This window comes from Camelus bactrianus, chromosome 3 (assembly GCF_048773025.1).
Source record: "Camelus bactrianus isolate YW-2024 breed Bactrian camel chromosome 3, ASM4877302v1, whole genome shotgun sequence".
NCBI classification, from domain to species: domain Eukaryota; kingdom Metazoa; phylum Chordata; class Mammalia; order Artiodactyla; family Camelidae; genus Camelus; species Camelus bactrianus.
The window spans coordinates 24,263,256-24,288,489 of record NC_133541.1 but is presented as its reverse complement, the minus strand read 5'-3'; the positions used below and the strand labels follow the sequence as shown (position 1 = coordinate 24,288,489).

Genomic DNA, 25,234 nt, shown 5'->3' with positions numbered 1-25,234 from the left:
TATCATTTAACATGTTTCTCTGTCCCTGTGTTCTTGTAAATTGGTGGGTTGACATAGAAGCCCAGGCACATTGAGGTTAGACATTCTGGCAAGAATTCTTCATAGATGGCATGGTAGGTTGATAAGGGGGCCCCACTTGCCTCTCTTTTGGTTAACAGCCATCCATGATTGTTGCTTTGGTTTGTTAATTCATTACAGATTGCTAATTATCTTTGAATATCCACTAAACACTGAACCGAACATACACGTGTTTGAAGATATTTTTATTGAGAAACAGTGACACAGTACCTGGCCTTGCTTCCTTACTAGAAGTGATTGCATCTCGGGGTGCTGCCTGGTGGTGGTAGTGACTCAGAGTGGGCAGATGCGTGCCCAGCGCCCTTACTGAGCCCTGCTGTGCTGCAGAGTACACGGACCAGTATGGACTTGATACATTCACATTTCCCTGTTCTTAACTTCGAGCCCTTTACACAGGTCCATTTTCTCTCAAAAACACAACAGTCTTTTGTTTTTGATGCTTGATTCTCACTAGAGGAAGAGAGGACTCTGTGGACCACCTTCCATTCTTTCTGACTCTCCTTCAGCTGCCTTACTTCGCTGTGCGACATTTGTTCCTTTAGGTGGGGGGTGCCCATCCCTGGGCCTTTGCTTGGGACGACTAATAACTGTCCATCCAAAATAATTAGTTTAATACATTGAACCAACTTGTTGGAATTTTCTGCCTTCCTTTAGTTAAAAAAACTTAAAAAAAAAAAAAACTAGCGTGTTAAATAAACAGAAAACTCCTGAGGGCATATGATGTTTTAGTGTGTATTCTGAAAGAATGGCTTTATGTGATTCATTTGAGCCCTTAAACAAAGAAAAATATTACCCTTTGCTCTTCTCTTTTAGGAAATTCACACAAACGAAAAGGAAGTTACAGAGAAGGAAGTAACTCTTCACTTGTTGCCAGGTAACCATCATGTTAGCGTCGTCCCTCGTGTGCAATTTCAAAGCCAGTGATAAATTGTCATCCCTAGTAGCACTATATATAAACCCCTTTGTTTTCATCCAGACAGCGTGTGACAGTAATGAGTTGAACAAAAATATCAAGGTCTTTAGTTCAGTAACTACACACCTGGGATTGTGTATTACAACATCTACAAAGAATTTTTGTTTCCCCTTCCTCCAAGCTGATAAAAATAAATCTGGGAAATTCTCACCTCTTTTTTAAACAAATGAGGCCCTTTTTCAGGTTGTCTTACTTTGGCCCATCAAGTGTTCTGGTCGCTGGTCAGGAAAATGCTGGTCCCCTGCAGATCCCTGTGACCCACACCTGCTGGGGTTTAACCAGCCCTGGGGCTGCCAGGGCTTTGTCTATAGTCATCACCTCATCACCAAGGAGCCTGGATTGGTTGGGGATTTTGGGGGGTTTTGTTTTGTTTTGAGATGGAGATGAGTGACTCTATAGCTTAAGTCAAATTTCCATCATTTCTGAATTCAGAAATAAAAACTACTTGGTGGTGCAGCTCTCCATATATGGGGCTCTCCTGTGAGTTGTGCATTCAGTTCTTCCACTTTATTTTTTCCAATCCCAAATAGCTATTTGCGTAAGTATTTTTAGGTACCTTTTCCCAAAACAATAGAGGCCTCATTCCAGTACTTTTAATTTTATTCCATTTTATTGGGAGATTATGAATACACACATGTTTCTAACCGATCCACCTTATTTGGTAAGTGTATCAGAATCTGTAACTTTTTTTTTTAATATTAAGTTTGAAAGGCCTTTTCCTATAATGATGGCGTGAACCTCAATCCATGTATCTTATTTCCTTTTGTTGGGTTATAGATTCTGAAATTTACTTTTGTTTTTAGCTTAGTGTATACATTCTCCCATCCCCCAGATTTCCTGATGGTCTCTCCCAGGTGTGCAGCCCCAGTTGCCTAGACTAGACTGAAATCTTTTCCAGCTTCCTCTGCCCATGATTCGAGGCTCTGTCTGCACCTGCAAGCTGATACCTGAGGCGCAGCGTGCTGTGTGCAGCCTCCCCGGGATGCTGTATTAGCCCCGTGGGCCGACTCCGGTCTCCGGGGCCTGACTGCCTGTCCACAGGGCCTGCTTGGTCTTGGGGAGGGGCTCACTGTTAGCTGTTTCACGCTGGGAGCTGAAAGTGCAGGGAGCCTCACACGTGTGTCCTCCACCTCAGACTCAGCTGAAGCACTTTTCTTGGACTATTTAAAACTCTAATGAGGCCCTGACTTCATTGTTTTCTTCAAGCTCTGCAGTCTCTGTAGAGGCTGACCTGGTGACTGAGCCATCTTCCAGTGTTTCCCTAGTAATTAATCCCTTGGAAGATAGAAAAAAAAAAAAAGAAGAAACGTAGTATATGTCCCTTGATAGTCTTAGTGTCTGAAATTCTTCTTTGTTTTCATACTGAATGTTAGATTAAATGAATTTTGAGCTAAATAGTAAATTTAAAGCCATTGAAGGAAATATCCAGAGGGAAATTCCAAGAAGTTGGTTGTTGGAAGATAAGAAAATTCCTTTTTATCTTGTTGCAAAGTATCTGCACTCAGTTTTTCATTTTCATCCTTCTCTTTTTCCTGGCCTCCCCGCCCCCCGCCCCCCTGCTGCCAGTCGTCATGAGCTTCTCTGCTTCCGGCCTCTCCCTAAATCCTCATTCTTTTGGCTGTCAAGAGAAGTACTCTCTGTCACCAGGAAATACCGCTCCTCACACTGCTGGGTGTCTGCAGATGGAGCAGGAAAGGTGACACACTGAGAGGAAATGCTCACAACTAAGAAAGAGAGGAAACTGTTTTTTCCCCACACACCTCTGACCTCTCTTTTCCTCCTGTCCTCATCCGTGGAGCTGCAGCCTCTGCGCCTGAGGCAGTGGCCTGGGAGCCCTGGGCGGGAGACACCCACCTCTCCCAGCAGCTCCAGGGTGAGGGCTGGCCCCTCTCATGGGGAAGGGGGCTCGAGAGCTGCGTGCCAGAGCGTGCTGGGCAGCCTTTCTGGCTTTGCCTACTTGGGTACCGCTTCTGCAGAACGTCTGCTTGGGCCCAAGTGATAAAAATACCAGGCTCTGTGCTCGTACATACATCCAAGATCGTCTCCACCTATCCAGGCACCGATGCTACGTGCTGGGAGAGTGTGAAGTTCTCAAGTGCCGCGTTGATTCGTGTGTGTGTCTGTGTGTCTTTACGGGAACAGAGCCGGGGAGGCTTGTACTGTTTGCATACTGTGTGTTTCCTGAGGGCTCTAAGGTGGACTTGTTTGGTTTCGGTCAGGTGAACAGCTGCTCTGTGAAGCCAACACAGTACTGAAGTGTGTCCAGGAAGATTCCTGTCAGCGTGGGATCTACGGGAGGCTTGTCTGCACAGACTTCAAGATTGCTTTCTTGGGCGATGACGAATCTGCATTGGACAATGATGTATGTATGAGCTTGGCGGAGTTTGGGTGGGAGCAGTGCACTTGTGGCCCCATTGTCTTTTTTCCCAGCTTGTCAGTTGCTCGCCCACAACACACATAAACACGAAGGACGGAGTCCTCCTCGCTGCAGTCTGCTCTCTCCCGATAGGGGTCTCCTTTCTGTGGGAGGACTGTCAGTTTCCCACTAGTGCCTCACGTCACAGTGACTTGCGTTTGACTTCATAGGTTGACACTGTCAACTCTATTTTCTCCTGTATTTCAGCACAGTCTGTCTCACTCATGGGAACCACGTCTCCCCAGATATGCTGGCTCCCCATGTTTTCTCTATACTGAACTCTTCCTCAGATTCAGGAACTGAGTTCAGTTATTAAACTGATGCTGAAAGCAGCACTTGACATTGGGTTTACTTTGTGTTTACTCTGCCCCGAGGAGCAGTGTCCTTGTAAGATTTGTCCCTGCTCATGAAGAGTGAGCAGTGGAATGAGGCGAGAAGGCCCACACCACTCGGGGTGTGCTGTGCGTTAGCAGAGACCAGCCGGCCTGGCCGCGGGCAGCACCATTGCTGCCTCGGAGTGTGGGCTTCCGTGCTGCTGGTGCTGCAGTGGCCGGGTTCCTAGTTCTGTACAAAGACAGCGTTTATGGAAACTGGAATCTTCCCAGTTTTCTTCCTGGCTTCTTATAGCTCTGTCACTCAACTGTTTGCATTTGTGTGAAGTCCAAACCTGCGTACCACTTCCCAGCACCTTTCAAAGTCATCATGAGTGGCCTGGCACGTTGACCTGGGTGCAGCCTAGGGATGGCATGTTCTGCCTGGGTTGGAAAACGAGTGTTCAACAGCATTTCTCACACACTTCACTACTTGTTCATCCCTTTCCTAGGCATGTGACTGCGTTGCCCTGTTTGTTTTTTTAGGGTGTACACCTGTTCATTTATTTTTTCTAGGTCTGTTGAGATAAAATTGACATAACATTGTGTTAGTGTAACGTGTACAACATAATGATTTGATATATGTAGATATTGTGAAATGATCACCACAGTACATTTAGTTAACATCTATCACCTCACAGGGTTAACAAAATTTCCTTCTTATGATAAGAACCTTTAAGATTTGCCCTCTTGGCAATTTTCAAATGTATAATGCAGTGTTACTAACTATAGTCACCATGCTGTACATTACATCCCCAGGACTTACTTAGCTTGTAACCAAAGTATGTACCTTTTGACCACCTTTACCCATTTCCCCCAACCATTCCCCATTTTTCTTAATATGCAAGTGGAGAATGGTGATTTGCTCTGCCTATAAATGTCTATAAATGTCTAACAGTGCATAGACAGGAGTCACAGTTGTTTCCTTTTGAATCTTTAGGAAACCCAATTTAAGAATAAGGTTATAGGAGAAAATGACATCACACTCCACTGTGTTGATCAGATTTATGGAGGTAAGTGTCTGTTTCCCCTGGAGTGTTGCCAGTCTTTGAAAGTATAACTGATAATGATACTTTCTTAGTCCTTTAAAGTTTATGAAAATTTCTTCACATATTTATCTTGTTTAAGTCAGTTTTACAGATGAGAAAATTGAAATGTGAAGTGACTTATTTGGAGTCACTAAGCTGGAGTTTAGGCTTGAACTTGGAACCTGTTCTTTCTGATAACCCATGGAGCTGTCGTGTGCTAGATATTGACCACATGTCAGTGTTAACTGTGTAGGTTTTACTGTAAAGGCTAACGTGGTAAAGGCCCGTTGTACTGCACTCCAGTGTCTTTCCTGCTGACTAAACAAGCCTCTCTCTGCTCCACTTCTTTGTTTTTGTAGTCGGGCTTTTTCAGAAACCATTCGGTAGCCATTTATGATGTTCCTAGCACCTCTTGGTGTTATATGGTACAAACTGTAAGACAGGGAGGAAGGTGTCTAGAGGGGCCCTGACCATGAACCCAGGGTTGACTGTCCCAAAAGCACATCCCTGGGGATTTCCTGTCCAGTTTCCTAACCTTGGCTTTCAGAGCTGGGTCTTCTGCAGGTGGGTGGAGTCGGTCCTACCGGCAGTGACCAGGCCTTTGCGGTTTTGTGCTTTCTCAGGAGGGGAGAGGAACCCTGACTGTTCTCAGAGAACAGGGCCCCTGCTGACAGTCACTTAGGAGCCAGCACCTTTCCTCTCACTTTTGAGAGGTGTCCTTAGAAGTTAGTAGTCTACCTTGTTTCTTTAGCACTGACTTGTTGCCTTATAACATGATCTCCCTTCCTGGTTTCATCGCTGACGTGTAGTGTTTGATGAGAAAAAAAAGACTCTCTTTGGACAGCTGAAGAAGTACCCTGAGAAACTCATCATCCACTGCAAAGACCTCCGGGTATTCCACTTCTGTCTGAGGTACACAAAAGAAGAGGAAGTCAAAAGGGTAACTAGCTGCATGTGTTTTCAGGTTTTATTTCCCATCAGGTTTTCCCCACTAACGCTAGTTCTTGCTTCTATTACACGAAGGTTGAGGGGAGCCTTTCATTCTATAAAGCTGAAATTGATTATAATCCCATGAGCTTTGGTTAGAATTGAGAGAGAATCTGGAAAAGCATGACTGTACATGCTACCTTTAATCCTTCATAGTGTTTTCATTCCTGGAGCCTCCAAAGGGTGGGAGGTGGTAAACCAGGGTCAGGAGGCAGTCGGGGAAAGGGAAGGATGGAGCAGCCAGATGCAACCCTCATCCCCCACCTCTGACAGCCTTTCCCAAAGGCAGCGGCAGTGACCCACCCCCACCCCCCGGAATGAATGAGCTGACATCTGGGAGGTCGTGGTTGCATGTGGAAGGAGGAGGAGATATATGGGTCTGATGGGCAAAGTGAGTCACCAAATGAGTCTATGCTTTTGGTGACTTACTTAATCTGGTTGCTGCAGCAAATTGAGATGTGTAACTGGGTGAACTGGTTACAATGATTATTGTAACTTCCAAGATTTCTCTTAAGATATTGAAGATCTCAGACTTGCCACTGTCATGGTAAATACATCGGAGAAACCTAGTGAGAGGCCAGTTTATCTGTTGTCTTTGGTTGTAGTGATTTATGCATTCTTTTTAGGTAACCTCTTAATTTTCTTTTAGGTAGTATGGTTGTTCAGTTAGAGTAATAAATGTGACTCCAATGTCTGTTCTGAGCAGGAAGGAGTGGTGTAGATACGGAAGATTCCCTGAGAAGCCAGAAACTTCACTTTGAATGATGATTTTAGTCATCTGTCTAAACGTACTTTTGTTTGGAACTCCAGACAAAAAGCTCAATGGATTGATTTCCTTATCTTCTAGAAGACCCTTAGGGCTGTAACACGTAGATCAGAATAGCTAAGCATCTTGGTTATTGTCTGGTATCAGCTTTACCTCTTTGACACGTCAGATTTTGGAGTATCTGAAAATGGCACTTTTTTTTATTTTTTTGAGCTTTGTTTTTTGAGACATTAAGCTATCTTTTTAAAATTGCTCTAGAAATTCAAAGCTCTTAAAAACCCTGACAGAATGTTAAGCGTTCTGTTTACTTGACATTATTCCAGAAGATAAGACCATAGATGCAGACCTCAACAAGTGTTAATGTGCTGCCCATAGGAGCCCATTTGCATTGCTGAAAACCCAGACAGCTTGGTTCTTGTCTCTCCCAAGGTGTATCTGCCAGAAGCCTGACTGTGTCCATTGCTTGCTTCTTTTCTAGATTGTCAGTGGCATAATTCATCACACCCAGTCTCCTAAACTACTTAAACGATTGTTTCTGTTTTCCTATGCAGCTGCAGCACAGAACAGCACAGGTAAGGTGTCGTCTGCAGGTGGGCAGGGCCCTTCCACTTCCTACTTGCAACTAGTGGGAGAAAAACTCACTCATGGCGGTTTCCTCTCTTTTCTAACGGTCACCTCTTGCTTGGGTCATTCATTCTGATTTCTTTTAAAATAAATTTTTAAATGTTTCTATTTATCCTGTGATCTTTGTTGCTTTTACTTATGTTTTAGGTTTTGCTTTTTGTGAGGGATTGTTTCTTATGAAAGGTAAAATCAATATATTATAATTGGGAATGTGAGACTATAGGGAAACAAAATTGAGACAAGTTTAAAATCACTGTCCCTGGGTTCTTTTTTCCTCTTTAAATACTTGATTTCATTTCAAAAGACTCTAGAAAAGGTCTTGCATTCTAGAAAGTTTTTAAACAACAAGAACATGCTTTATGCCAAGTATTTTGGGGGGAAATAGAACAGTTGCACATAAGAGAGTACTTCAGAACACTAGTTAGGCTAGAAAACGTAAAATTCCAAATGTTTTCCATCCGGTTCACTGAAAAAGAACAATCTTTGAAGTAAGAAACCCTGGTCGTCGAAATTAGCTGTTAATGCCGAGCGTAGTGTGCTGTTCCCACAGATGTCTGTCTTCTTGCTTCTCTAGATCTCTCCCTTCTGTCTGTTCACTTGCTGCCCATTAAAACTCCAAATCAGTACTTTTTCCTTCTACTTTTATTGAGATGTAAGTGGCACACAGCCCTGTGGAAGTTTAAGGCGTACAGCATAATGATTTGATTTATATCCATCATGAAATGATCACCACAGTAAGTTTAGTGACATCCATCGTCTCATGTAGATACAACATTAAAGTAATAAAAAAAAATTTTTTTTCCTTGTGTTGAAAACTGTTAGGATTTACTCTCTTTCACGGCTCTTGTACGTAAACATCCAGCAGTGTCACGTTTATGATGCTGTACGTTGTACCCCATCTGCCCATTGGTCTTAACATGCCCTTGATGCTGAGTGGTCCTCTGCGCCCTGTTCTCCTCTTCAGGGAGGTGGCATGTTAGTGTAACTGCATGGATGATGCTTTCCCGAGCGCAGGGGTGCTGTCACTAACTGCTCCCCTGGTAAACATTTGTCCAACACTTGCTATGGGTCAGGCACCGAGGGGTATGAACAAAGCTGAGTCCCTGCCCTTTGAGCGCATCAAGTCAAACAGAGTGATGTCTTCTGGTGGGAGGGCCCGGCCGCAAGGAGGGAGGGAGGGCTGGGCTCGATTCGCTGATGCAGGGTGTGGGAGGGGCTGGCAGGCACCCAGGAGTGTTTGAGGCAGCGGGGTTGGCATGTGCAGAGATCTTGGTCTCTGAGAGAGCAGGGGGCATTTGGGAAACTACAGTGATTTAGTAAAAAGGTATGAATTTTAGGGTCTGCTGAGTTCAAATCCTTGCCCAGCTAATCTAGTAGCTGTGGGATCCTGGGGCTGGCACCTAACTCTTAGGGCCTTTGTTTTTGCATTTTAAACATAGTAGTGTTAATGTTTCCCTTGAAGTGTCGTGGAGATTATCAGTTGCCTGATCGATTATCAGTGCCTGGCACATAGGGTCATTAAACTAGGGTTAGCTGAGGGTGTAACTGCTTATTCAGGACAGGTTATGTTCAGAGAATACGCTGACATAAAATATACTTAGCACTGCTATTAGGCCGAACGTAAAATTTGTTCCTTAATTCAGGAAGTTCATCTTTGTGAATGATCTTCTCACTGTAGCAGGATGTACAAGTGCTGATGAACTTGGTGCTGGCTTTCGACAGCTTGTTGTAATGTGAGAGACAGAAAGTATGACTTCTTTGTTGATTGCTGTAATTCTTGTAAGCAGTTATGGGCCTGCATTTGATAATCATGCTCTGTTCTTAGGAATTCTGCCTCTTCCTTATATCTGATTCTTGGTCTGGACCCAGCACAGGACAATTTCTCAGCTCCCAGCACGTGCTGATCTGGGTGCCAGAACCCTTACCTTGTCTGATCCTGGCCGTTTCGTTACTTTGTGGTGGCTTTTTGTGCCAGAAAGCCCAGGATATGTAGCATCTTTTATTCCATCTGAATTCCAGCCTCCTTGTCTTTTCCTTCTGGCATCCTTTTTTTTTTTTTTTTTTTTTTTTTGATAGGTAAAGGTTATAACTGATAGATGCAAACTGTCCAATTAGCCTTTTTATTGAGTAAGGGTTTGTAGAGGTGGGTTTTGCAATCTGAACATCTTTCATTATTCTCAGGCTTAATAATTTACAAATGTGCTTTGGCTGAAAGGTCCTAAATGTTTATGACATGGCATTTTAGGGAAGGACTTATCTGTGTTGCTAAGAAAATGCCCTACTGTGCTTGAATAGGAATATTGTTACTACTTACATTGTGGGAAAATTTATTTGCATTTATTACTGTATGGAAATTTACTGTAGTGCTGCCTGGGTTTGAATTCCAGTTCTGCCATTACCTTGCTCTGTGACCTTGGGCAATATAATTGAACTTTTTGTGCCACATCTGTAAAACGGAAGAAATAATATTATGTGCATGGTAGGGTGTGCGGATTGAGTTATTAGATGTAATATACTCAGAATAGTGCCTGGCATACTAAATGCCATAAAAGCTTAACTTCTGTTTTTATCATGATTTGTATTATCATCCTTTGTACTATGATCTGGTTTTATTAAAAGGAGCAGGCGGGAGTTTATTAAACACTTTGTTTTTCCCAGAATGCTTGTTTTTTTTTAGACGTGCGCAGGCTTAAACTGATTTCCATAAGTCCTCAAGACTGTTTTGGTGTGTGTCACCCCCGTCATGGGAGAGGACCAGGGACATGCCTGCTGGGCTGCAGGAGCAGTGCTCCCGGGCACTTCCTCCTGGCAGGTGGTGGCAGGGCTAGGGTCGGAGTCCCCATCCGGTCCCTGTGGTGCAGCCCTGGGCTCGCAGGCCCTGACCCTCACCGTGGCTGTCTCCATTGTTTATGGCCTTCAGAAGCCGGGTGTCACACTGGAAAATCCTCCTCTTGGCAGTGCATCTTCAAATTGAAGGAGGTTTCACACTCAGGAATCTGACACGCTGTTCAAATGAGTTTGCCATCTTATGCACTTGTTGGTAGGGCTAAAAATATTTTTATTTTAGCATTTGTGCCAAGCCTGTCTTTTAGTGCTTCGCAGGCTCTTTTTATGGTATGTAAAGTATCTCATGGTCAGATGACTGAAAGTGGAACTATAAATTACTTTTGCAAGGAATGGAACAAGAACAGCTCCTTTTGTTCAGTCTAAAAAGACACAGCCTTGGTCAGGAAGAAGGAACAAGCTTAGGATTGAGCAGTGAGTCCATTTCAAGTGGATAAAAACGGGCTGAGTGGAGGAAGTTGGGGCCGGAGGATCCACTTTCACATCATTAAGATACCAGTGCTTCCCAACGAGATTTTATGATCTTTTTCTATTTGTTTTGTTAGCTGCGGACCCCAAGAACCATACCGTCATGTTTGACACACTTAAGGACTGGTGTTGGGAGCTGGAGCGGACCAAAGGCAACGTGAAGTTCAAAGCTGTGAGCATCAACGAAGGCTACAGAGTGTGTGAAAGGTAAGCTCTGCGGGCTGCGCTCGTCGTCTTGCACAGCTGGGCTGAGGGTTCGTCCCCACGCCAGCCGGGCCCCCCCCCCCCCCGCCCCGTCTGAAGCGCGGAGTGTGAAGCGCACGTTCGCAGGGCCGTGCAGCCGTCACCGCGGTCAGCTGTAGAACACCTTCACCATCCGCGGAAAGAACCCCACACCCCTCAGTAGTCACTCCCCGTGTCCCCCCGACTCCCCCAGCCCTAGACAGACACCAGTCTCTCTATAGATTCACCTTTTCTAGGCATTTCCTATCAGTGGAATCAGAACGCGTGGTCTTGGTGCCTGGCTTCTTTCACTTACTGTGATGTTGTCAAGGCGCGTCCATGTCGTGGCATGGATCAGTGTTTTATTTGGTTGTTGCTGACTATCCCGTGGTATAGATACATAGCACATTTTATTTCTCCCTTCATCAGTTGATGGACATTTGGGTTGTTTTCACTTTTTGACTGTTACGAGCATGCTGCTGTGAACATTCGTGGGCAAGGTTTTGTATGGACGTATATTTTCAGTTCTCTAGGGTATGTTCCTAGGAGTGGAATTGCTCAGTCATACAGTAGGTCTGCATTTCACCTTTTGAGGAGCTGCCAGACTTTTCCACAGCAACTGCTCCATTGTACGTTCCCACAAGCAGTGTATGAGGGTTCCGCTTTCTTCACATTGATACTGTGATTTTTTTTAAGAAACTCTTAAAATATTCAGAAGTGAATTTGTGTCTTTTTCTTCTCATTATTGTACCTGTAATCTAACTGTAAAACTTTTAGGGGCATTTCTGACTTTTTATTATGTATTTGCTTTCCTTTTATCAAGCACTTCATTTATTCATTCAGTAAACATTTTTGAGTGCCTGCTATGTGCCAGACAGCGTCTTAGCTACTAGAGGTACAGCCTAAAAATCCCTGCTCTCCTGGAGCTTTCCTTCGAGACAGAGGAAAATGAGGATAGAATAAATGAGCAGTTATACTAAAAGGAAAAGTGCTATGGAGAAAATAGACCAGGCAAGGGGGTAGGGCGTGCCGAAGCTGTTGGCGGGGAGGGTGGATCAGGCGGAGGAAACAGCAGGGGCAAAGGCCCTGAGGTGGAATCTTGTCTGGCTTGCATGAGATGCAGCGAGGATCTCCCACAGCCCAGGCTCTGAAGAGGAGTGAGCAAGGGACAGTAGCAAGAGGTGAAGTCAGGAAGGAGAGGGGCGGCTGAATGCTGACGGGCCAGGAGGCTCTCAGAATTTACAGTGCAGTACGGAGGAGTCTGAGCAGGGGCGTGATGTGACCTGACCTACATTTTTAAAGGGTGACTCTGCATAATCCTTTTTTGGAAACTTGAATCTTATCATTTTGGAACATAATCCCCAACACCCTGCTAACAGTTTCAGAAATTTTGTATTCTTAGAGCATTTTGTGTTCGTGGTTCTGAAGGGCCTCTTAAGCAGATCAGTTTTGATTTGATCAATGTCAGACATTTATGAGGTTTGCCTTCCTGTTACAGCACGAACTGGGGTGACAGAAGGGAGGGGCCTGCAGAGCAGCTGTTGTGTCACATACACCCCACTCCTGCCCTGCTCGCTCTTACTCAGAAGGAGGTCGGAAGCCCCTGCTCCTAGGAGGCGATGTTTCATGATGTGATGTTGACACTGATAGAAGGCATCCCCACTCCTAGGATTGTTTTTAAAAATCCTGCCACAAATGGATTCATTTGGATTCATTGGTATTTGCATAGGTGTCAACCCATCAAAAGTATACCAGCAACATGGATGTCCCCGGAGAACGTCATTCTAAGTGAAATAAGCCAGAAAGAGAAAGAGAAATACCATATGAGATCGCTTATATGTGGAATCTTTAAAAAAAAAAAAAAAAAGAGACAAATGAATTTATTCACAAAACAGAAGCAGACTCACAGACATAGAAAACAAACTTACGGTTACCAGGGTGGGAGGAGGTGGGAAGGGATAAATTGGGAGTTCGACATTTATAGATATGAACTACTTATAGATAAAATAGATAAACAGCAAGTTCCTACTGTATAGCACAGGGAACCATATTCAATACCTTGTAATAACTTATGGTGAAAAAGAATGTGAAAACAAATACATGTATGTTCCTATATGACTGAAGTGCTGTACACCAGCAATTGACACAACATTGTAAACTGAAGATACTTCAATTAAAAGAAAAAAGTATACCAGGTAGAGAAGGTGGAGGAAGTGGGGTGTGGGAGGGGGCTTCTAATCAGTGGTCAGTGGGGAGAATGGAGCCTCAGCAAGATTTTGGGGCTCAGATCACTTAGTGCAAACACACTGCCCTGGACTACCCTAGCCATACACGCTTACCCCCACACACATGCATCCCCTGTTTTCTGTCCCGTGGGGGTGATGAAAGTTGTGCTTTATTTCTCACCTAAACCAGGATGGTAGCTGCCTGCATGGTCTCCTCCACCCACTCCGGTCCCCAGCATCTGTATAACAGGCTGGGTGAGTGTCTCCAGGACGCTTCTCTTTGTCCTCTCCCCTGCTTGGGTGGCTCCTTGCTGTTCATGGTACAGTGAATAAAACTTCAACCAGGTGCTACCAGGCCCATCATGGTTTGATCCTGCCTAACTCTCCAGCTTTGTGTACATCCCTCTAGCCACCCTGACCACCCCCCCAACCCCGCCCCAGGGCCTTGCCCATGTGGTCTCCTGTCCAGGATGCTCCTTTTGCCTCTAGCTGCCCCAGTTCCTTCCTGTTTACCCGTCAGACCACTGCTCAGGTGTCTTGTTCAGGGAGCCTTCCCAGGACTGAGTGAGAGTCTCACCTTCGCTGTGAGAGCCGTCACTGCACTGTGTACCTCTCCCCACAGCTTCTTCCTGTAGAGTTTATCACCCTTTGGTTAACGTGTGTGTGCACAGCCCATCAGCTCTGGGGAATCAGGAACACGGTTTTTGTTCGTCTTTATATCCTCAGTACCAAATACAGTGCCTGGCTTATAAGAGCCACTCAATAAATAGGAGACAGAATGAATAAATTAGCAAAAGCCCCTCTTGTGGTAGCTCACAGTAAAAAGTATATGACAAAGAATGTATGTATGTTCATGTATAAGTGAAAAATTGTGCTGTGTGCTGGAAATTGACACAACATTGTAAACTGATTATAACTCAATAAAAATAAAATTTAAAAAAAATTAACAAAAGCCCCAGTGGTTAGAGGGGGACCCCAGTGAGTCTGAATAAGAATAAGAAACAGTGTTTACTTCACCTTCCCCCAAGGTAAGAGCTGGCTATTCCAGAACCACAGTCTGTTCCTTTTCCAGAAAAGCCTTTCTCATCTCACCTCCCTGTGAAGGTAGAGCGGATTCTCAGTCCTGTTGGATGTGTAGCACCCTGTGAATTGCCTTGGCCACAGGAAGACATTCTGCACTGCTGTTGCTCCGGGGGTTCCCTCACCCAAACTAAGGCTGTGCCTGCATGGCTCATGCAGCTTTCCTTGAATAAAATCAGCTCCTATTTGGAGAGGCTATTTACTTTGTCTGCAAAACCCATCCTAGTGACTAAAATGATGGCTCTCCAAGGAGGCAGGGTCATTTGCTTGAAGATACAGGGAGTCTCACAGCGGAGCCTCTGTAGAACCACCTCAGGTTCACTGGGATGAGAGAGGACATCACAGCCCCCCCAACCCCAGTGGTGCTGAGCTGTCCGTTTCTGGGCAGCCTCCTTTCTTCAGTGACTACGTGGTACATGTGCTAATACACTTGGTTCTGACATTCCCCCTCCCCCTTTGGTGAAAGACTGTTTATAAAGAAAATTAACTGGTTAACCAACATTGTAAAATAATCAGTCTCACTAGTAGGGGAAGACATGCACATTTTTTTGAAGCAGTGTGGCGTCATGACAGCTTTGTAGAATGAGCTTCTGGCCAGGAGCTGAGAATCTGGTTTAAACAAATCTCACGGGTGACTCTCCTGTGAGGATCAAGAAGCAGTGGTCTGGGTGTGAGAGGGCGTCCAGCGCAGTGCTCGGCACAGTTGATCATGCAGTGTGGTCACCTGGAGCTTGTTAAATGCAGATTCCGCTTCTGTGGGTCTGGGGTCCGGCTTGCGAATCTGCTTTCCTTAGAAGCGTCTAGGTGACGCCACCGCACACTTAGAGTCGCAGGAGCTTCTAGAACAGCAGCTTTCATCCTGGTTGCACACCTGGAGAGCTTTTAACGCTTCTGACATTTAATAGTTCTGGGGTGGAGCCTGGACATGGGGAGTTCTTAAATCATCCCGTGTGGTTTTAATGGGCAGCCTGGGTTTGAGAGCCACCGATCTGTGAAGAGGTTTTTCCTTCAGCGACACTCCCACCTACTCAAGCAGACGTGGAAGAAAATATTCCAAGCACTTCAAAGGCTCAGAAGCCAAATAATTCTAAATTTTAATGGGGTTTGAGGTATCTTAACCTTGACCAGTGTTTCACAAACCTGGTTTTACATCACAATATTATGGGAGCTTTCTTCTTTTTAATTACTTTGAAGTTTGTTTTTTTTTTTTTGGTTTTTTTTTTTTTTTTGGTAATGGAAAACTTCAAGCAGTGTAAAAGAAAGAGAATGTGAAGAATTCCCTTTTACCCATCACCCAGCTTCAACAGTTATTAACTCATGGCTAATCCTGTCTTTTCTATGCCTCTACCTATTCACCCCTCCCTTTGAGTATTTTGAAATAAATCCCAGAACTCACCACACTTCAGTTGTACATCTCTACAAATCAAGGACTCTTTATACAAATATAACCATAAAGCCATTATCACACCTTTTAAATTTAACATTAATGCTTTAATATCACTCAGTACCCAGTCAGGTGTTCAGATTGTCCCCACTTGTTTTATAAATTTTAAAAACAATTTATCTTCCACTTTTTAAATCTATTTTGTCATTAATCAAGAGTCAATGAGGTTGATAGCTTGAAAATGGTTAGATTTCTTACGCTTCTTAGTCTATAGATTTTCACACTGTCTTTTTCTTACAATTTGTTTGAAGAAACCAGGTCATTTGTCTGATAGTTTCCTACAGTCTGGATTTTCATGAACCTATCCATATGGTGATGTTTAAAATTTTGCTCCATCCCTTTGAATTGATTAGATCTAATGGCTTGATCATGTTAAAATTATGACCTCGTCAACTCAGAAAATCCATCTTTCCCATGACCTAACACTAAAGAAATTTACTTCAAACATGCAACATGTATACAAATACTATTTGATTATTTCCCATTGTAGTTTTTATACCACAGGCACCTTCTTATTTCTCATGAGGCTCTATTTCAGGCTTTCTTAGTTAAAGGTGTTTACAGCTTCGCAGTGATAGAGCTCAGGTGACCTTTTTAATAGAAACTGGCATCTGCTAATTAGAAGAGGTGGCATCCCTGTGTATATCTCTGATCTCTGCAACTCTGAAAACCTAGCTTTCCCACGTCCTGCTGCTTAAGAGGTTTGTTATTTCTAGAACCTAAATTTTCTTCTGTAGAAACTGAAGTCATACTGCTTGGGTCCAGGTCTGCGCTCCACTAATACTTAAGTTCTATACCTGGGAAGGGCCTTCATAGAGCTGTGTCTGTTCATCTGTAAAAAGGGGACTAATAATAGTAGTCCATACCTCATAGTGTTGGGAGGATTAAATGTTCTAATTGCCTAACGTGAATTATTCAGAGTCTGACACACAGGAAGCACTTCAGCATTGTCGAGTACTTGATAAAATGCCTGGGCAGTGGTCATCGTGATTACTGGTTTTCATGTGTCTGACTGAGAGCAGCACAGGTACTTACATGGTCACTACGCAATGAGAAAGGTCACTCCCAATTTTGGAACCCATATACTAATAGATGTCAGATGTTCTAATCCTCTCATTTTATGTATGAGGAAATGGACCCAGAGAGATGGGTAACTTCCCTAGGGCTAGGCAGAATCAGAGGCAGAGCCGGTATCTGAACTCAGATTCCTGACTGATTTGGACAGAGACGGCTCAGCTGCGCTGATTCTTCTTAACAGGGAAATACGGCCCCATGCGCCAACCCTCCTCTTAACTTCCTGTGTTTATGGACGTTGAGCTTTCATGTTTAGTGAATTAACTCCAGTACTAAAACTGATGACATCTCTTTCTTCTAGGTTGCCAGCATACTTTGTTGTCCCTACCCCTCTTCCTGAAGAGGACGTGTCACGCTTTCAGGGTCACGGCATACCAGTAAGTGTATCTGTTAGGGAGCCCTCACAGCATGGGTTGCTCCTGGGACTATCCTGGCATATTATCCTACTTAAAGCGCTCGGCTTTGGTTTTAAAGAGTTTGTCCTCAGTCCAAGAGCAATCTAAAAATATCTCTGGGACTCCCTGGGGGAGCCTCTTCGACATGAGGCTCCCAGGGGCAGAGTTCTGGAGCTTTCACAGATGCGCTGCAGTTCTTAGCAGAGACATCTTTAAGGGGCTTTAGGGGAATTACAGATCTGCCTGGCGCTGAAAGCCAGCCTGATTTAACACCTGAGTCCTTTTGAGGCTGAGCCGTCCCTCTAGGGGCAGCAGGGTTTAAGGTTCTTTTTGGCCTGCACCACTAATCTGGAGTGGGCATGGCCGAGCTCTCTCCCAGAGACGACGTGGAGAGCTTACTGAGTTTTCACAGAATAGACTGGGATGGGAGCCACATTTAATGTGTCACTGATCAAAGGAAGCAAGATTTTGGCAGTCATTTCAGTTTCTAATTGGCGGTTGGGAGTTGCCAGGCCTGCAGGGACTTTGGTACAGAATGAGAATTGCAGATAAATGCTGTGCTGTGCGCACGGCTGGTTCACCAAAAGGGTCACTCCCATGATGGGAGGTGAGATGTGTGAGCACGGGTCACGTGCCCAGAAGTGCATGCAGGCCTGGCAGGCGGTGAGGTGGAGCCTTGCAGTGAACCAGAGGCCCTGTGCCTGCTTGAAGGGGTGGCTGCTCCTCTGGGCCAGCCGGGTTGTGCCCTGGGAAAATGGGCCTGGCCTCTCCAGATGTCCCAGTTTCTCAGGAGGAATCAGAGAAATCAGATTTTTATGTGAGTTTTCCCGATTTCTAAATGCATGCAGCTGTTTAAATGTTTAAAAACCTGTCTTTGGGACAGAGCTGGCTCACGTCCCACCAGTTTGCCGCCTTCGATTTAGAGCAGTGCTTCTCAAGCGTTCTGGTCTCGGGACTCTTTACGCTCTTAACAACCCGAGGACCTCAAAGAGCTTTTGTTTATGTGGTTGTGTCTGATGATACGCGCCAAATTAAAAATTAAAGCTGAAAAATTGTTTAATGTTTATTTTAGTAATAAACTCATTACATGTTAATGTAAATATTTCTATGAAAAATAACTACGTTGTCCAAAACAAACAAAAAGGAATTAGTACTGTTTTCCATTTTTGAAAATAGAAGACAGCTACCTTCTTACATCTGCTCCCTTTATTCAGGCTGCTGTGGTATGTTGGGTGTGGCTGAAGTGCATGAAGAAAACCCAGCCTCACACAGCTATGTATTTGGGAAAGGGAGGAATATTTAATAGCCTTTTAGATGGATAATTAGGTAATACTATTCTTTGATGGTATACCAAAAAATTGATAAGTGGTGGTTTCATAAAGGTTATTTGTAAGGAATCTGAAAACATAATGAACTTTTCATTCACTGCTAAATTAAAATCTGTTGGTCTATCTTGTACTTAAAATGGATCTTAAAACATGCATGATTTTGAAACAGAATACACTGGTTGTTTAGGAAATACTGGTTCACTAGGTTGTACAGATCATCCAAATGTTGACATACTTTCTTATGTAAAAAAATCACATTTATTAATATCATCCCTATCTCATCAGAAAAGTCTTTAAATACTGGGAAGCTGTTCAGCTAGAAAGGCAGAGACTAGTTTTCCAAAATTCTGATTTTTGCTTGAAAGTTCAATTTTTATCATTGACAACAAATTATCAGTTGTTTTCCTTGAAGTGATAGGCTCATTTCATTCTTTTTTTTTTTAAAAGAATGAAAGTCTACCGTTCCACCACAAGCTCCACTATGGCTTTCAGGACAGTAGAAAAATATTATGTAAGATGGAATTTACACATTTACTCAGGGAACACAGCTCCCAGGACTCATCACATAAAATTTACCACTGGCAACATTTAATATATTCACCATGCCGTGCAGCCATTATCGCTAGTTCTCTACATTTGCGTATCTCTGTGCCTTTCACTCTGGCTTTTCACCTCGTCTCTTCTTCCCTGCCTTCGCTTACTCTTCTTTGGGGAAGACTTGCATCATTTGTAATTTTGTTCATACCCTGGCTGCCATTCTAAGAGACTGCAGCCTCCTGGACCATCTGCTGAACTCCAGCCCTGAGCATTTATCTGTTCTTTTTGCTGTGGGGCTGGTGAACATTGCTAGAGGTTATTCAGACCAAACGGGCGAGCGTGCGTTAGCAGGTGCTTGACGACTGTTCCCTTGCCTCCCGCGGGCCTCAGTGGTCTCTTCTGAGCTCCTCCTGGTTCCCGGGTGCTTCTGTCCTGGGGCCAGTGCCAACAAGTTTTCATTCTCTCTAAGGTGGGGAGTCCACCCTTAACTCCTACTCTCCCCTCCTTCCATGGGTCTTGGAGAGCGAGCTCTGAGCCTCCGCGGCTTCCTTCTCTCCCTGGTCCTGTTGTCTCTCTCTCTGCTCCTGTTTTCTTCATTCTCCAGTCCAGACTCTGCCTGGGCTCTTGCTCTCCTCTGCCTAGATTTGTCTGGAACCTGCTTCTGTCACTCTGCCCCTTCTGAGCGTATCTATCCAGAAGTTCTGCTCTCTTGAAGGCGTGCTCAAGTCTCCCCTGACCTCAAGTGGTCCTTCCTTAAGAGTCAGGTACTGGCTTGTTCTCCCTGCCTGTACGACCAAGTGTATTTAAGCTCGGTACTGATGTTCTCTGCTTGCCCCTCGACCCCTCCCTCCCACAGCCTGAATCCACCCGCACCCCACTCCGCTGATCGGCCCTCCCAAGTCCCTGAGCCTGTGCGGCCCCCGTTCTCTGCACTGGATTTCTGGCCGCTGAGCACACCCTCCATGTTTTGCCTCTTAAATTCCTGACTTGGCTTTAGAAACACGATGCTGTCTTGGTCCTCTTACCTCCTCAGTAGTTTCTCTCTTCTTTCTTCTGCTGCTTCCTACCTCCAGCTGCAGCTGTTCCCCTAAAGCTCTTTGGCTCTGTTAAGAGAGACACCTTGAGCTGTACCGAATAATGAATAATCTCCCCTCCCTTTTAAAAATGCACAGGATTGTCAGACGAATTCTTGTCTATGTCAAGTCATTCATGCTAAGAATCCTGTGGCCCTTTCCCAGACAGAAATTGGCGAGATTACTGTAGGAGAAGACAGTGTGTTTTTTGCTAAATTCCTGTGAGAAGTCTCTCTCTGACCAAGAATTTTGTTTGTTTTCTATTTATTGTTTCAAGCAGAGAATGTAAGGGAGTGGTCCCTTAGCACCTCCGCTCAGAGGAGACAGTATGGCCGAGCCCCCAGTAGGAAATGAGCTATGGCTGAATGACACTAGAGCCAGTCCTTTCTGCCCCATGGGAGGTGATAAAAAGGATGAAGAACACTTAATTTCTTAGCACCTGTCAGCAGTCACAGCTGAACATCTCCCTCTCCCAGAGTGAGCGGCACCCACCCTGGGCCTTCATCCCATCGCCGCCCGTGGCAGAGGGCCGAGCACCGCAGGGTGGCTTCTGCACGTAGCACGATGTTGGCCGAGGGGATAGGAGGGCAGCAGAGGCCCTTGATTTGTCTCAGCCGCCTCGTTAGGAGTCTCAGAGGAGCTGCGCTCTCTGGCAGTTCTTTCCTAATGCAGGTCCGCGTCCTGCTGGCCTCCCCCCAGGTGGCTGACAGCCTTTCCACTGTAGCCGGCAGTCAGCTCCCATGTCCAGAGCTCCAGCCCTGCTTCCCCCTCCTCAGCTCTTAACCCTCATCTTAAGTGCCTCCTGGGTACCTTCACACAGGTGTCCTGTTGGCACTCGACACCCACCTTCCCCGGTGCTGACTCGTCCTCCTCCCCTGAAGCCCCTGCCCGGTCCCTCTTCCTGATTTTCTTGGTGTAGCACAGAGGATGGCCTGGTGTGTGCTGCTCTCGTCTCTGGCCCGGGCTGCTGCAGCGTATCAGTGTATGGTTTACATGGCGCAGGTGACTGGCAAGAGGGCGTCCCCTCTGGGCATCTGAAACCCTCTAGGTTTGCCTTTGAGCTGGGGCTCGATGGCTTGGTTAGCAGAGCGGGACTGGGCTTTAGCCAGTCAGGTCCTTAACCAGACCTTTATCAGGGCACAAAGTCCGCAGCAGTGCTCATCGGTCCCAGCCAGCCTCCCCCACTCCTCCATTCCAGGCTCTGCTGGCAGATTACCTTGTCCCCAAATCAGTTGCAATCTCCTTTTGTTTTCGTAAAACAGAGCAAACAAGTGAAACTCTCACTGTATCCAGAAAAAATGCCTGAACACTTGAATCTGCCACTTAGGGGCGCATTCATGTGATTTCTTCCTCGGTTGCCCTCCCTTTGTTGTTCATTGAAATTCCCTTCTCCTGAGCTCTACCACATTCTGCTTTTTATTGTTTCTGCAAATTGATTTCTCTTTTTAGAATATAAGCTCCTTGAAGGTAGACACAGTATCTTAGCCCTCTGCCTCCTCTGACAACCTAATTCAGTGCCTTGCACGTAGGAGTCTCATATCAGTGTGCCTTGAATAACCAGCTTTTCATTCTTTCTCTAATGATGGGCGCTGCCTTCAGAGTCACTGCTGCGGCTGTCTGTGCAACTTGGGGGCATTATTTGGTCTGTTCAAGCCTCGGTTTCTCGTTGTTAATGGGGATAATACTCATACTTGTCTCAGAGTGTGATTGTGAGAATTAAATGACTTGATTCATGTGAAATCCTGACATAATGCGCTCACTCCAGCGATAGTCACTACCCTAATGATGATGATGATGGTGATGTTTTTATCATCATCCACCAAGTTCCCAGCACAAAAGCCACATCAAAAGATGTGTGTGAGACCTCAAGTGAGTCTGAGTGTGACTACCTAGACCTGAGTTTTTCGTGGCTGTTTTTTAAAGACTAAATCAGTCTTTCATTGTGAGCACCTATTCCTTGGCATGACGAAGTTGAGTATATTCAGCTATTTAATACTTAAGGTGTAAACTTCCTCGTATGAATTAAAATACGAAGCTTCCCTGTCCTCTGTTAGGTGGTTTACATTATGTCTGGACAACCTTTATTTCCCTCTGCAGATATGGTGTTGGTCCTGCCACAATGGATGTGCCCTTTTGAAAATGTCCGCACTGCCCAAAGAACAGGATGATGGCATTCTACAAGTCCAGAAGAACTTCTTGGATGGGTCAGTACTGTTCTACATTTTGTAATCGTTTAGCTCAGTGTTTGTTTTCCAAGAAGCAGGGACGGTTCTCGGCAGCGTGTCCATTTCGGTGTGCCTGCTGATACAGTGTTCAGTGCCCGGGGGTACAGCTTAGGGTGGTCGTTGCTAATTGGAAAGGAGTCATATAACATAATCGTGAAGAACATCAGCTTCATTGTTTTTAGAGATGCACACTAAAACATTTAAGAAAGTGATGTCTGTAATGTTAACGGTTATCAAATTAGGTCAAGGTATGTGTCACTGTGCTGTTCTTTTCTACTTTTCTGCATATTTGAAAAAATGTTAAACAAAAGGTTAAAAAAAACCTAAACTGAATGAATAAAAAGGCAGAAAAGGATTAGACTTTGGAGTTCCATTGCCTTGGTTCAAATCATGGCTCCATCAGCTTATAAATGTCATAATCTTGGGCCAGGTGGCTCTGCTCCTGGTCCCTCTGCTTCCGCCTCCACTGACAGGGAAGGGCAGTCGTGGTAGTGACCTCGCTGCAGAGGGCACGTAGACGGCAGGACCCTCACTGAGCTCTTCACGCAGATCCTGGCACAAGGGGCTATTTCTAACTCCTCCCTGCCCTTCTAATCTCTTGTTACTCTTTGATACCTAGAATTTACAAGACCATCCACAGGCCACCGTATGAAATTGTTAAAACCGAAGATCTGTCAAGCAACTTCCTATCCCTGCAGGAAATCCAGACCGCATACTCCAAATTTAAACAACTGTTTCTGATAGGTGAGGAGGATGCTGCCACATGGGGAAAGACGTGCCACGTGGGTCAGATGACAGCTGGTGTCTTTTCCCTGGGTTCCTTGTGGTAGGACACAGTGGTTCACGGCCGTGAGGGCCAGTGTCACCCTGTGGAGGGGCTGGTGGCCGGGGGGCCAGCTGCCGTCACCACACTTCTGCCACCGTTTTTCTACAGGCCCTTGGCGCACTGTCCCCTCTCGAGGCAGTGAACACAGAGCCACCCTCCTCTTCTCTTCCTTTCCCAACACCCTGGTTTCCCAGTCGTGAGCGCTGGGCTTCTCCCTCGGGAAGTTGTAGACTGTGTAAGGCTTGTATTCACCGGCTATTCTATGAAGTGAGTCACCTGTTTTCCTTCGTGGCTTATTGAATGGACTCCCCTCACCAAGTAGAATATTTTACTTCTTTTTTTCTGATTGAGCGTATTTTTTACAGTGAAAAAACTGAATTAATCAGAAACGTACAAAGTAGAAAATGAAATATGCTCATCATAGTCACAGCCACTTCCCTTCACAGGTTGCCCAGTGTGAACCATTGAGAACCTGGATCAGATTCAGTCAAGCCCAGTCACCTGCTGATTCTCTTCACTCTTGAATGAGTCTTTATCTCTGAGATTTGTCACACTTTTTGTAACTTCTCCTAACTTTGACTTTTTAGCCTGGTGGTCTGATTTAGGATTCATTCATTCAGCTGACATTTGTTGAATTCCCATTGCACACACTGACCATGCTGGGTGTTGGAGATAGGATGAACGTGACACCGCGGGGGTGGGCGGGGGAAGCACGCGTACACTTGTAGGTGGAACACGTGGGGATGCACGTTATGAACCAGATTCTTAAAAAGCACGCACCTGGCAGAGAGAGTGAGATGGGACTTGTTGACGGAGGCTGCAATTCTCACCATCCAGGACTGGCAGGGGGATATGCTTCTTCCTGATTTGAGTTTGCAACTTGGACGTGCAGCAGACTTCTGTAAAATGCATGTCTTCTGTATCGGGGTCCAGTGTGTGAGGGGTGTGCGTGTGTGTGTGTAGGATCCCAGCAGAAGCCGGCTCTCCCTCGGGCCTCTGCGGCGTCGGGCTGTGTCCTGCTGCATCTGCTTCTAGAAGCAGCAGCCGGAATGTCGGCTGCGTCTGTCTGAGCGTGTCACTCTCCTTGTTGGGCTACAGGTGGACCATGGCTTGGTGTTCGAATTGTAGGGCACTTTTTATTTGAGCACTAAAAGTCTGTTTTTGCCTACCACCCCCTCCCAGGGGTTTACAGTTCAGAAACCACTTCAGCTGAAGTTGCAGAATGCCCTTCACTTAAAATGGAGGCTTGTGCTGGGTTCGCGGTTCAGTCTGGGGCCGTGAGTCCGAGCAGCACTCGTTTTACAGCAGGTGTGTCAGCAAACAGCGCCTGACTTCCTTACCATCTTTCCTTTTTTTTTCAGATAATAGTACCGAATTTTGGGACACGGATATAAAATGGTTTTCCCTGCTGGAAAGTAGCAGCTGGCTTGACATTATCAGGTATTTCAAGCCATTGTTTTGCTCATGAATTTCACAGTTCTCTAATCCAAGTTAGTAAAGCAAACTGACAGTTGATTTAACTGTTTTATATTTTACATTTAAATATTCTTAAATCACATGTTCTGTTCAGGGCTCAGCTGGATTTTACATTCATCGTTTGTCAGTGCTGTGCACATTCTATCAGAATTTACAGACATGCCACCTGCCCACAGAAGTCGACTCCCTAGACTACAGACTGGGGACTGTAGGGCTACAAAGGAAGGTGCCTGGCACCCTGGACTCCTCACTGAGGCCTCAGGGCCCACCTCCAGGGAGGAGGCTGGGGACTGAGACAGGGAGAGTCTTTACTGAATACCTTTTTAGAAGAATTCTATGTCTCTTACCTATTACATATATCTCTTACCTATTAAATTCTTTTACTATAATTAATGTCAATTAGCTATTTTTCATTTTGGAATTAAGTAGAGATTCCAAGAGAACAGAATTTTATTCCTTTTCCTACTTCATGTTTTGAATAGCTTCTCTCTGTTGCCCATAAATAGAAGAGAGCAGAGGGAGGCATGAAACAGAAATGACGATCGGGTGAGGGAGGATGAGATAACAGCTCAGAGCTTGGGTCGTGCTCAAGGGGAGAGAAGCATCCTCTCTTTCACCCGGCTCAGCGCTGTCTCAGGTCTGCCAGGAGTTTGTGCAAAGGAGCCTCGGCCCTCCAGACACGTATGAACAGACAGGTTTTGAAGAACCTGCTGCACATCCTGCCATTTGAATATATAATTGCAAGTAGTGATAAATGTTATAAAACAAAAGGGC

At 45.2% G+C, this 25,234-nt stretch overlaps 1 protein-coding gene across 4 annotated transcripts in view; it reads left to right on the top strand.

Moving 5' to 3' along the window:
- The window catches only part of MTMR12 (myotubularin related protein 12), a 59,369-nt gene that overhangs the window by 21,924 nt on the left and 12,211 nt on the right, over positions 1-25,234 (top strand). For 3 of the 4 annotated variants that reach the window (XM_074356800.1, XM_074356806.1, XM_074356807.1), the window contains exons 2-11: positions 892-952; positions 3,271-3,413; positions 4,779-4,851; positions 5,676-5,806; positions 7,098-7,191; positions 10,633-10,762; positions 16,902-16,977; positions 22,031-22,137; positions 22,778-22,902; positions 24,346-24,424. In XM_074356800.1, coding sequence (XP_074212901.1) covers positions 892-952; positions 3,271-3,413; positions 4,779-4,851; positions 5,676-5,806; positions 7,098-7,191; positions 10,633-10,762; positions 16,902-16,977; positions 22,031-22,137; positions 22,778-22,902; positions 24,346-24,424 — 1,019 coding nt within the window. Of the gene's footprint in view, positions 1-891; positions 953-2,905; positions 3,164-3,270; positions 3,414-4,778; positions 4,852-5,675; positions 5,807-7,097; positions 7,192-10,632; positions 10,763-16,901; positions 16,978-22,030; positions 22,138-22,777; positions 22,903-24,345; positions 24,425-25,234 lie in introns of those variants that run through there. The other variant, XM_074356805.1, reaches the window with a different exon arrangement.